The sequence below is a fragment of the Crocodylus porosus genome, unplaced genomic scaffold (assembly GCF_001723895.1).
Source record: "Crocodylus porosus isolate Cpor-Errol unplaced genomic scaffold, CroPor_comp1, whole genome shotgun sequence".
Taxonomy (NCBI): domain Eukaryota; kingdom Metazoa; phylum Chordata; order Crocodylia; family Crocodylidae; genus Crocodylus; species Crocodylus porosus.
Window position 1 is genome coordinate 44,090,655 of NW_017728943.1, and position 13,294 is coordinate 44,103,948.

The 13,294-nt window shown below is 41.8% G+C and overlaps 1 protein-coding gene across 4 annotated transcripts in view; it reads right to left on the reverse strand.

The window, feature by feature from the left end:
• Window positions 1-13,294, reverse strand: part of CCDC85A (coiled-coil domain containing 85A) — a 178,482-nt gene that overhangs the window by 33,581 nt on the left and 131,607 nt on the right. For 2 of the 4 annotated variants that reach the window (XM_019549245.1, XM_019549246.1), the window contains exon 3: window positions 1,156-1,232. The exons of the other annotated variants lie outside the window; for them this stretch is intronic. In XM_019549245.1, the coding sequence (XP_019404790.1) occupies window positions 1,156-1,232 (77 nt within the window). The remainder of the gene's footprint in view (window positions 1-1,155; window positions 1,233-13,294) is intronic. 4 annotated transcript variants of the gene reach the window in all.

Below are 13,294 nucleotides of genomic sequence, written 5' to 3' on the forward strand. Positions count from 1 at the left end.
CGAGGTCAGATAATAAGCCAGCAGCTAAATAAGGAAGCCTTTCTTACAATTAGCCTACTGACACAACAAAACATAGTTTAAAATCTATAGTAGCAAAGGACATCACAAAACTAAATCCTTAAGCTCTTTTACATAATGCATTTGTGTCTGTGGTATATATAACGGTGCATATAAATTACTCAGTAGATTCTACTTCCCCCCTTCAGTTCACCACTATCTTGGATTTTACGTTCTAAAGACAATGTTCTGAATAAATACAACAAAAGTTTATCCAAACAAGCTCATCATTTAAACTGGTACTACACAGGTTTGCTTTTTAAAGTAGACAAAATCCTCAATTTAAAAAAAAAATACTAATTTCCCCCCAATAAATCAATATAAAATAAATACAAAATAATAAAGCATAATATATTATTACTGTATAATAGAAACACATGCTACTTCAGTAATAGTTAATCTTATATACTGAAATACAATAAATGTCTAACTTTTTCTAATTAAGAAAAAAATGTTTAAAATGAAAACAAATGCCTATCCAAAAAAAACTTTAATTTCAAATGGAAAAAAACCCATCATCTTTATGTTTATTTTTTAATTGAACTTCAGCCTCTCTTTTAAGCATATCATACAATTGTAAAAACATCACAAGTAGCTATAATCAAGTTATTATTTAATTACTTGAAAAATTTCTATTTACAATTCAAATTAGTTTTTGGTTAACCAAAAAAAAAGCATTTGAAATAACAAGGGTTTATGGCAAAGAAATAAAGAGACTCTTAGAATGAAACCATAAATACAAAGGGTCAGTTGTCTATCATTTAAAGCATCTTAATTGATTGTTAATTATAATAAACGTATTATCCCTAGTAAACTTTTTATTATCAAGGTGGCAACAGATGCAAGAAAAATGCACAGAAGTATTGTCATAGTCTTAAAAACACCAGTAGAAATTCTTCACTAGAATCATTAACGAAAAATGAAAACAAAAAGGAAGTAAGAGCTTTTGATTACTGGAATGAGAGCCTTTGATCACTGTGTGTGTTCAATTACATCAATGTAAAATTACAGAAAACACTGATTTTATCTTAAACACTAAGACTCAAGTGTTACTGTCTAGCTATCAGCTACTGTTCCTATCAATAGGAAGTCACCCACCTGGGGTAGCATGCGATTTTCCTCCTCCAGCTGTCTTACTCTTGCCTCCAGCTGCCTAACATAGGACAAGGTAGATTCTAAAATTAAAAAGAAAAAAAAGCTCACATTATACACACAGATCTGCTTGGGTCAACTAGCATCAGAGCCTGCGTATGACACAAGATGTCTTATTTGGTGTAGTCATAGCAGGTTCCTTCTCCTAAATGCACCTTAAAGGTTCAGAACTGTTACTCTCTAAGATAACAGCAGATAATCTCCTTACAGCATTGGCACTAAGCCCTTAAGTCCTGGCAGAATCCATTCAAGTCCTTGTTGATTTAGAATCTACTGTACTCCAAATGATGCTTAGGATGGTTGCTGCCCCACAACACAAATAGTCTTGAAGGAGAGTAAGGTAGATCAATTTCTACTAATCCCTAGTCTAAACTTCCTGGGCTTGTACTAGCATACCTATTTTATAAGCACTCATACAAATATTTTAGTGAACTCCAGGTGTCACTGTTGCAAAACCACAGATAAAAGATCTGATCACAGGTTATGGCCACACCGAAAAATGAAAATCTGATTACTGTAGCACGTGCTATAATGCCAGTTCTTATCTAAGCAAAGCAAGAGTAGCAATGTAGAGGTGGCAGCACAGACTATGGATAGGCCAGCAACGAGAGTGCATTCAGGGTCCTCAAAGGACTTATACTCTGGTTGCTAACACGTGCTATTCTTCACTGCTATTTTTACTGGTGCCAGCTAAATCAAACTACCTCTGGTAGGCTAGCATGTGCTACAATCCCACCTTCATTTTCCTATGCATACATATCTATCGATGTAAGCCCTGCTCACCTTATCAAGTCATCTCACTAAGATGATTAAGTGGAATAAGAATTTCCTTCAAATATGAGAGCTAAAGATCTTCACCACTCTTAAGTTCCCAGGGCTATCTCCACCCTCGCGAATGAGACGCATGATTTCCAGTCTTGCTCCCACTGATTTCTGGGGCAACAAACTTGGTCAAAAACAAACAGAAATTACCTTGAGTTGAAAGCAGCCAAAATCATTTTTTTCTATCCAGAGGACCTTGCCATTCTTGGGCTATATGGAAATTCTACAATTAGAAAACAGCATCTAAAAACTCTGCATGGGATAGGATATAACACCTGTTCAATAGGGCTGTGCAAAGCTTCGGTCCCTGATGTGGTTTGATAGAGATTTGGCCCAATTCGGTGGCCAAATCTCTGAATCTGAATCAAATCAGAGTACCCTTTAATCTATCCAAATCGAATTGGAACCCTCTGAATTGATTCAGAGAAATTTGAAAAGATTCGGCGATTCAGACATAGACACAGCTTTAAATGTTTCTTCTACATACCTCAAGGTAGCATGTGGCTCATGAATGCTGAGATGGTGGGACACGGGAGGCTCCTCAGCGCACTCAGCAGCAGACCCAGAAATAGACGAGAAGCACTTCTCAAGGAATATAGAAAAAACACTTGAAGCTGTGTCTATGTCCGAATCGTTGATTCTCCAAATTAGCATTGAATCTTCAGATTCGGCCAAATCGAATCAGGGCAGCGATCCAAACCAATAAATCAGATCACTGTCCCTGATTCACGACAAATCCAAATCAAATAGGGCCCGCTTTGTACACCTGTACTGTTCAACTTTAATAGGAAAGCTCCATTTCCTTACTTTCCTGCATTCTGCTCAGTAAAAAAGTGCAACCAGGACTCCTCCATCCCCTTACTGTGCTCAAAATCAGCTATGCTTTGGCTCCTGACTAAACAACTGACTCCACCTTCTTTATGCTAGTATAACCACATCGACTGTAACTTGAGTTATATCAGCTTGAAAATGGTAAAGAGGAGAATTAGGCCTTTGATCTCTAAAGGACAGGTCTGTGGATGTTCTGGGCCATACCCAGAGCTGATATAAGCCCACATATCTGCATTGCTTCCAGTGGAGTTCTCCAGTTTAAATCAACTAAGGATCCAGCATGCTAGAATCCTATTACATCCTAATCACTTCTCCTGTCAGCCAGTCCATAAAATAAAAAATGACAATATATGAGGTGTTACTTACTCCTGTCTGAGACTGCAGTAACCTAAAATGTGCACACATAGATAATGTGTCTGAATTTACAGAACATGAAAAAATACATAGACATTTGTCAGAAATGATTAGTGAGGTACTGGACTAAATATAATGTTGTAAGATGAGAGGGGAAAAGGTGGTTTGAGGTTTTATGTTCCCTGCTATGTAAGTCTTGTCATAACTAGTACTGGATGCATATCTAATGATTCACAAAGATTGGTTCAGATAAGCATGGAGAAGTTGCAAAAGCTTGTCCTAATTAACCATATCTCAAGAAAGGGCTTTCTATTGCAGAACTCTCCACCTGGTAACACAGCATTCTTGGAGAGATATTCAGTGCCTTCCCCAGCAGAAGAGCAATCACTTTCTTGGCACTCTTCCTGGAGAAAGACTTTACTCTCTCATCACCCCTCCAGCCACACTTTCTCCAGATTTGTCTCTACACTTCCAATAGCAGCAGCAGTAATTTGCTGCACCTAAAGATAAATGCCAGCCCAGCTTGTAGAAGCTGCCCATACATAGTCATACTCAAAATGCTTTTAACTTCTGCCATTTTCTATTGTAACAACTTCTGGATTCTTAGCATATTTTACAAGATTGTTACTTCTCAGTTTTATGCTTTGATTTACATTTCAGAGCTTAAGGGCCAGATCCTTGGCTGGGGTAAATAGATATTACTCCACTAAACCCAGTGCCATTTACTGCAGTGGAAGATGTAACCTAAAATCTCCTGGTTTATGAACCATTCTGCAATGTACCAAATTTATTTTAGTTTCCCTTAGCTAGCCCATTAATACTGAGAATTAGATCAGGCACAAAAGGCCAATCTAGCAAATCTTTATTTATGTGCACAGTCCTAGTACACACGATTTTTTTTATATCTCTATAGAGATATAAACGCTTTCCTTCTCTTGGGAAGAAAAAGAAAAAGTCAGACACATCCATAACACTGGTTTTCCTATCAAGACCAAGGTTGTTACTTAGATGCTGGAATGTCCCCTCAGCATCACTGGGCATGTCTACACGGTCATTAATGTGCTTTTGTTACTGCGCATTAAGTTTTGTACCTCTGGGCATTTGTACACATGCTTGCTCTGCAGAGCATGCATTTGTATAAATGGTGAAATGAGCGTCAGCCCTGAGAAAATGGCAGCAGCACACTTTTGAACTAAAACACATTGAAGGTTAATTGAGTCTGCTCTGACGCACCAGATCTCCAGTGTGTCAGAGCAGACAATTGTATGTGTTTAAATGTCCTGTAGTATAAAGTAATATGAGGTACTTCACAAAGGTGCATTAGGCTGCCCTAGTGTGCAGTAGCAAAAGCAAACATCTTTTTAGCGATGCTTAACATGCAGTAAGCTAATTCTACTGTGCATCAGGATATTAGCACTTGACATGATGCTTTAATACACAAGAGAACAGGATACTGCACATTAAAGTACACAAGTAAACACACCCACTGACCATCTCATGACTCTTCATCTTCATCTGGCCAACAGACAACATGCAAAATCATTTGTGCACATGCCCTGACCCTCGATGCAGGTGATGAAACAAAAGAAGAATTCTATGCTAAATTCAACCAAGTTCTGTTATCTGTCCTCAAAGAAGAGGAGATAATTCCTCCTAGCTATTGCAGTGCTGGAGTAGGCAAGGGCTCTGAGCTATGGAAAGAAACACTTGAAAAGGAAGGGATGAGGAAAGTCATTAGAAATGGAATTCTTCTTCTGAGTTTCAGAATATGATCTCATCATTATGAACTCCTTGCTCTGCCAAAGAAATAAATGGAAAACTTCATGGATGTACCCCCGTTCAAAACAGTGGTAACTGGTTGACGACTGACTATGTGCATACCTAGGACCACTGTGAGGTCCATATCACCAGAGCTATGACCAGTGCTGTTGGACAGATCATCATTTGATGCATTCCATCATGTCAATTCATATCACCTCAGAACAATGTAAATGTAAGAAGCAATCAAGGAAGAGGATCAATAGAGTGTTTGAAAAACCCTCCTAAGAGCAAACATTTCCAGCAGTCTCAGTGAGAATCTCTCCAACCTCCCTGGTGATGATCTTGACACCATTGATCACTGGGAGAGCCTCAAAAAAAGGCAACCTTGAAACGTGTGAAGAATCTCTAGGCTTCTCCACAAAGAAACATCAGGACTGGTTCGCAGAGAATTGTAAGGAAACACAAGCTCTCACCGATAGAAAAAAACAGCCTTCAAAGTTTGGTGGAATGACACCAACCACAAACAAAAGCAAGATGCTTATCAACACATTCAAGTTGAGCCCCAGAAGAAAATTCAAGAACAAAATGAACAAGTGGGGGAAGAACAAAGCAAAAGAGATGTCAACAGCCATGACACGCATAGTTTCTTCAGTGCAACAAAAACTATATATGGGCCAGGCTCTTGAGGAATCACCCCTCTGAGATCAAAGGATGTGGGGGTACATCCATGAAGTTTTCCATTTATTGCTTTGTCAAGGGATGGAACAACAGTCTTTAAAGACAGCACCACCATTAACGCATGGTGGAAGAAGCACTTCCAAGAGCTCCTAATCTGAGAGTCTAATATGGAAGGCAATAACATCAAAGCCATTCTACAAAGGACTATCTTGCAGATCCACCAATTTATCAAGAAAGCCTTGAAAGCCATTAAGCACATGAAGAACAACAAAGCATATAACACCACATTGAAAGTTATAAACAATGTGGAAAAATGCTCTCTCTCCAGCTATATGTCACTATTATAAACATCTGGAAACATGAACAGATTTCCAGAGACTTGAGATGCCAGAACAGAATCATTACCGTATTCAAGAAAGGAGATATGTCAGATTTCAACAGTTACTGTTGCATTGCATTCCTGTCCACAGCTGGGAAGATCCTTGCATGCAATCTCTTCAGTAGACTCACTTTCCTACATGTGAGTCCTGGTGTGTTTCAGGCCACTCAGAGGTACAGCAGGTATGATCTTTGCTGCTATACAGAAGCAGGAGAAGTGCTGTGAGCAAAATCAAGATATTTACATGGCCTTTATTAACCTAAGGCCTTTGATTCAATCAGAGGGGCCCTATGGAAGATCCTGATGCAATCTGGATGCCCATAAAAATTTGTTACTGTTATCAGACTTGTTCATGACAGCATGGCAACAATCATTCTAAAGAACGGCGAAATGGAGCCCTTCAAGCAACGGAATGTGATTATGGAATCAAGTAAGGATATGTGATTGCACCAACACTTTTTCCAACTGTCTCACAGCTATTCTACATCTCATTGCTGATAACTTTCCATCTGGTATTAGCATCCAGCATCACATGGATAGAAATCTCTTTAACGTCAGCCTGTTTTGTTCCAAATCTAAAATGACAAATGCCTCCGTTACTGATCTCCAATACACTGACAATTGTGTTGTGTGCGCCTACGCAATTGAAGAACTCCGGGTCACTCTTGATTTTTTCTATGAAGTGTATGAAATGCTTTGATTCACTGTCAGCTTAATAAACACAAGACATTTTACCAACCCACCCCAAACCAGCCAGTTGCTCCTCCACGCATATTCTTGAAGAATAATGAGCTTTTCCCCTGCCTGGGTAGCCACCTTTCCAAAAAAGTAAATAGAGATAATTATATGAAACATCAGATAATATCTATCAGTGCTACTTCTGAAGGTCTCTGAAATCATGTCTCCAGGGCCATCCCTAAGGGAGGGCAAATTGGGATGACTGCCCCAGGCCCTGCGCTTTGCGGGGCCCTGTGGGCAGTGCCGTACAGGCCCCACTGAGGCCATCATGCATCGCTGCTGCAGAGCGCTGCCAGCTCTGCCACTGCCAGGTGCTGCTGGCTCCAGCCACTCACCACTCCCTTCCCCCTGCTGTTGACACTGCCGCTGGCTTCTGCAGGCAGTCACCACCCCCACCCACTGGCCCCACACAGGCTGATATGCCCAGGCCCCACACCCCTCGGGTCAGCTCTGCATGCCTCCAACGATCATGAACATCTGGACCCAAACCAAACTTCTCATCTACCAGACTGTTGTCATCCCTACTCTGTTGTATAGGTATGAAATTTATAGGACTTATCAGAAAGATCTGAAAGCTTTGGAACATTGCTATCAGTGGTATCTTTTGAAAATCCTTCATATTAGTTAGAAGGACAGAAGAACTAATGTCAGTGTTTTGGTTCAAGCAAACAACACCAGTGTAGAAGTCATGTTTACATAGCACCACTTCTAATGGGCAGTGTATTTCCTAAGGATGCCAGACAGCTGGCTGCTATAACAGGTCCTATATTCCTGACTCACAGATGATCTCCACTCTCAAAGCAGGCAAAATAAGAAATTCAATCTGAAGAAATGCAATATTCATATCACTACCTGGGAGACTCAAGCACTGAATTATCCCCAGTGACACCATGATATATGATAAGAGATTGCTTTTCTAAGCAAATTCGCCTCACTGAGAGACAAAGGAAAAGATCTGGGAACTGACATCACCAGGATCTACTCCCTTCTTCCGGAACTGTTTGCCACGTCTGCAACTGAACATGTGGATCCCAGCTCTGTCTCCTCAGTCATCTACAGACTCACCAATGACTTCCCTTTTTACTGAAAGATTAATAGCCTCATATTGAGGGATTGCTGATGACAACAATATTCAAGTGTAGAGTAAATATTTGTATGTTCTGCTGCTATGAGCTTGATGGAAAGGAGGAGTGAAAGAGGCAGTGATGGATGCAAAAGAAGGAGAGGCTGAAAATATACAGGATGAACTAGTAATTCTAAAGAAAAGTTAACAGCAAAACTCCCATCTACTTCCCTGGGACAGATCTGTACCATGTTCTAATGGCCAATGGCTATCATTTTCATTTCTTGACTTTCTAGCATTTGAATTGACAAATTCAATGCTACATTAATCTCATTTTTTGACTTTTTGTTAATGCTCATGTGAATGCTGAAATAAAGTACATTAGGCCCCTGCACCGTGAACTCAGGGTTATATTTCCTGGAGCATTGTGGATGTGCTCCAAAAATTGTACAAAGTAGTTGCTTACATAAATTGGAAGATAAAAGAACCTAAAAATAATTCCCTCCTTAAAAGCGAAGCATAGGGAAATACCTTGTATACTGTACTTACTTGAATTCAAAATGTGTATTTTTTGTACTTTGGGGAGAAAAATCTCATCTTGGATTCAAGCACTGGTCCAGATCAGGCTGCTGCTGAAGCTCTAGCTGTGGCTCTAACTTTGGATCTGGCCCTGACCCAGGCCCAGGCCCAATGCCAGGATCCGAGTTGGAGAAGTAGATGCTACCTGTCTGAGACCAGGGCTGTTGCTACTCCTGCTGCCTGGCCAGGGCTGCAGTTCCTCATGCAGTAGGGGAGACTGCAAGGGACAGGGGAGGGAGCACAGTGTGCAGCTAAAAAAAGCATAGGGGAGACCATGCAGTACCAAGGGAGCTGCTGTGGCAGGGCCAGAGCCACTGCCTGCCTGGTTAGGAATGGGACTAAAGCCACCACGTGCTCTGTGCCTGGAGCTAGAGATGAAACCAGAATCAAAATTGCTATATAGGATAAGCTGTGGTGGAAAGGGGGCAGGCAAGGAGGTCAAGCAGCAACTGGGGTATGTGGAAGGAAGGGACAGACACTGCGGGGAGCTAAGACGGCGGAGGTCTGGCTGCCTGCATATCCTTACTTGATTCAACAATTGCATCCCCTTGCTTGAAGGGGTCCATTTCTGAGCCATTCTTTAGAATGAGTTTTGCCATGAACACTTCTTCCCGCTTCTTTCCCTGCAACTTGTCCTCCTGCCATTGCTTGCCCCACCATTATTCAGGAAGCACAAAAATCTTGGATTTTGGTAACAGATCATCAATGACAAATTCCATCCTCAAAAAGGAACTCCTTGATGCTGTGAGTGTGCAAACACTGGGACCTACACTAACTATATCCCACTTCCAATGTTGAGGATGGAAGGAACTGTTCCAGGGATAAGCCAAAGGTACTAAGGACACAGAATGGGTCCTCTACATCACAACTACCCTCCACTGGTCTAGGGAAAAACCCTAAGTAAAGGTAGAACTTATTGCTGCCTGCCAGAATATGGTTCCCAGACATAAACCTCTCTCTTGTCTTGAGTGAGCCTGCACCATGATAATCAAATGGGTGAAAACAAGGTGAAACAAGTGGAACTGTTCCTACACAGCAGTGCTTCACTTTCACAAAGCAAGTGTCTGTGAGGAAGAGGGAGCTTAGCAACACTGACAAGATCTTCCATGGCAAAGATACTTTGCAGTCTAGCATATTACAAACCACTCCAATATATCAGACAACAATCACTTCAAAAAGACAAACTAATAAACATTGAACAAACAAGATGATTTTTTCAGCTGATGTAATTAGTAAAGACATTTATGCTTTATCCTACTCTAAGTAAATTAATTTATTATTCTTATAGTTCATAGGATTTCAAGTGCAGGACAAAAAACCTGCATTAATTGCAAAATAAATCTTTATCACAATCTTTAGCTGTATGGCTATTTAGATGTAATATATTAACTTCCAAACACAGAACTAATCTGAGCTGCTTCAGTCTAATAATGACCTGTAAAAAACAGGAAATATTTGTATCATAGTACACAATGATAGAATTTTAATTGGTATTATGTGTCAGCATAAAACTGTCAGTGTGCCTGATGCAAAATGAGAACTAGTTTTTGCTCACAGTATAACCAGGATTTGGATCCAGAGACAAGATAGTGATTACTGGTCCAATCCGATATAAAATATCCTAGCTTCACTACTTCTGCTTCTTGTATGGTCTAATTTTCTTCTTCTAGTGATTTGAGCTATTGGAACAACAATCCTATATAATTCCATTGTATTCTATATATAGATTGCCAAATTACTGTGCAACACTGATGGAAGCCATAACCACAGAAATTAGACAGAAATGGGACTGTGGGTCATCGGCTCTTCCAGTCCCCTGACAATGCAGGATTGTTCCACTGATGTATTTTCAGTCTTCTCCCAGTGCATAACTGCGTAAGTATACTTAAATGCACTTGATCTGCTCAGCCAAGATGAGAATCCTTGCAGTTTCACCACCCATAACTCTGCAATCTTTCTTATTTGCAGTTGTTATTAGCATTGTTTAAAATACAGTCATTGTGTGTCACTCTATTCTGAGAATGAAACTAAAATTCTTGTCCAGATTATTACATATTACAAAAACCTTGTCTTATATAGTGATTCTGGGACAGTCTGCCCTTTCCCTGTGTTATTGGAGGGAATCAATATTTATGTAGCTGATCCGCCCCATATGGCATCTGTATTCTTGAAGCTTCAAGCTGGACTAGGTGCTGCTCCCGAGGGCATATTCCTGACTAGATTTTATCACATAAAGTATCCATTTTCTGCATATTTGTGCCTGATCTGACCACTCCAAATAGTTTTGTAATGTTCTTAATCAAGATTATCCTCCGATATTTTGCAGTAGCTGTGGATGTCACTTAAATTCCGTTTCCTTGAGACAGCTTCCTTTTGTTTTGTTTTTTTCCATTAGACTAGTACTTTCCAGTACTATGAGCATGGCTCAGGCACTGATCCAATGTCAGCTGAAGTTAACAGACTTCTATGAGCCTTGGCCTAGAGTGCATGTATTGTGTTTCATTTACGTGACTGACTGAGTAACTCTAGAAGTCTGCTCCTGCACATACACTGCAGAGAATACCTAGGTGCCAGCTCACAGCAATGTGCACCAGGACTTCCCAAGCTAGCATCCACAACACAGTCACATGAAACTCAGATTCATGTAGTTGTGTCCACACTGAAATTACAGTTACCCAAGCCTGGCATTAGGATTTCTGCAGCTCTCCTGAACTTGAGACACTCTGGAGATTAGTTCACAACACGTTGTCAGATCCTTTCTATCCTTTCCAAAGCCCTGTGTAGGAGTGTTCTCAAACTGCTAATATATTTTAACTCAAGCACTTCTGGGTCCCTGTGTTCCTCACTTCCATCTGCCATCAGTTGGAAAAAGGCAGGGATCCAGCATTGCTGGATAAGCTGCTCCCAACTGTAGCTGCACTGATACTGCTGCAGGATACAGATGGAGGGCATGGGAGATGGTGGATGGCATTCCAGAAGCAGTTTTGAATCTTCAGGAGGAGGCAGTGACACACGTAAAGGATAGCAACAGCAACATGACACTTCTAAAACTACTCTCTGCCAAACAACAACCACAGGTAAACCAGAGATCTGACATGAGCTTCTGCCCAGCTAGCGGTACACTGAGAAGTAGGGGTGCACCAATATAGAATTTGGGGCCAATACTGATAGCTGATTTTTAAGGAGGCATATCGGCCAATACCAATCTGATTTCTGATACAGCTGCGTGCAGGTGGTAAGTCCGTTGTGGTGGAAGGGGAGAGGGAAAGGGCATGGAGGGGCAGATCAAGGTCCCTGCAGTGAAGAAGGGAGTGGGGCTGGGGCTGGGGCAGGCGTAGCTCAGATGGAGCAGGCAGGGCATGGGATGAAGCCGCAGCTGTCCGCGGGGCGCGGGCAGGTGGCTCTTGCTGCTGCGCACACCCCAGGAGGGCATGGGCAGGGCAGGAGCTGTGCCCCGGATCTGTGCGAGATTTGAGCAAGGTGGGCTGCAGATGTAGACTGGTGCCAAGGCGGTAGTGCTAGGAGGGGGCTACATGGAGGGCTGCAGCCACCCCAAATATTGCTGTAGCCACCCCATAGCCCCCGTCCCAGCACTGCCACCACCATCTGCAGCCCCATGCCCCTCCCTTTCCACCACAACACTTACCACTTGCACACAGCTCTCCACGCTGCCAGCTATGCTCCTCACTGCATGCTGCGGCTGCACGTATGCATGGGCCATTTATTGGCCAAAATATCAGGCATATCAGGCCAATTTCTGATATAGACAATTTTTTTTATATCGCTGCTGATCCAATATCAGTGTCAGTGTACCTCTACTGGGAAGGCATCTTACAATGCTTTTTGCATTGTAACCTGTGCAGCAAACAGCCATGTGGAATGAAGGATTAAATGCCAAACAGGTGTTTATTGTACCTTCTGGAGCACAGGAAGCATGTGGGAAGTGAGTGGTAGTAGAGACCTGTGGGATAGTACTGGAGGACTACCAAAGAATGAACACTTCTACACAATGTTAGCAGCATCTTCTTACCATAAAATAGGAAGTCCATTCCTAGCATCTGAGGAAGTAGGTTTTTGCCTATGAAATTTCATGTCTCCCTGAACCAGTAGTCTCTAAGGTACCACCTTACCTTTCTTTGTACCATAAAATGGGTGAGCCAGAGCTCATTTTAGTGCACAGCCCAGAGTTTAAATCATATTGCTAGCTGTGCAGGTGAGCTTGGTTTCAAGACCTACGTGCCCAAGTATATGCATTTGGTGTAAAAGGAGTCAGAAGATTTGAGTTAAAATCCAGTGAGTAAGTCTGCAGTATACGTATACCCATAAAACAGCACGGCTAGGGACAGAAGTTACACATGAACTGGTTTAAGTGATCAGAAACTGGTTTAAACCTGTAACAGAACAGAAGCTCACTGCACAAAAAGCAGGTTCAAATGGCTGAAACTGGTTTAAGATATACCTTACTGAATCTAGTATCAGACTTAAGTGATTTGGGCCAAACTGGTTTTTAAAACTTCTGTCCAAAACCCCTTCCTGGTGTAAGTTAAATCACAGTCCCACAGCATCCCTGCATGCATTTCCAGCCCTTGGCTGGGCTGAGCTGGGCTGGGTTGTCTGCACCAGAGAACAGGGCTGGTCATTTCCCTCTGCTCCCTAGCTGGAGCAGGGAGGGCTAGCTGACAAGAGGGGAGAGGTAAAGCCGGAATGGGACCAGGGAGGGGAGAGGATGTCAAACACCCCTTCCCCCACTCATGCTTACTGCTGGCTGCACCTGTGAACTATAAATCCAAGAGGCACCTGGAGGCAGGAAGGGGAAGTGATGAGCAACCCTGCACAGCCCTGCTGCTGTAATTCTCAACTACAAATCCCCAGGGCCTCTC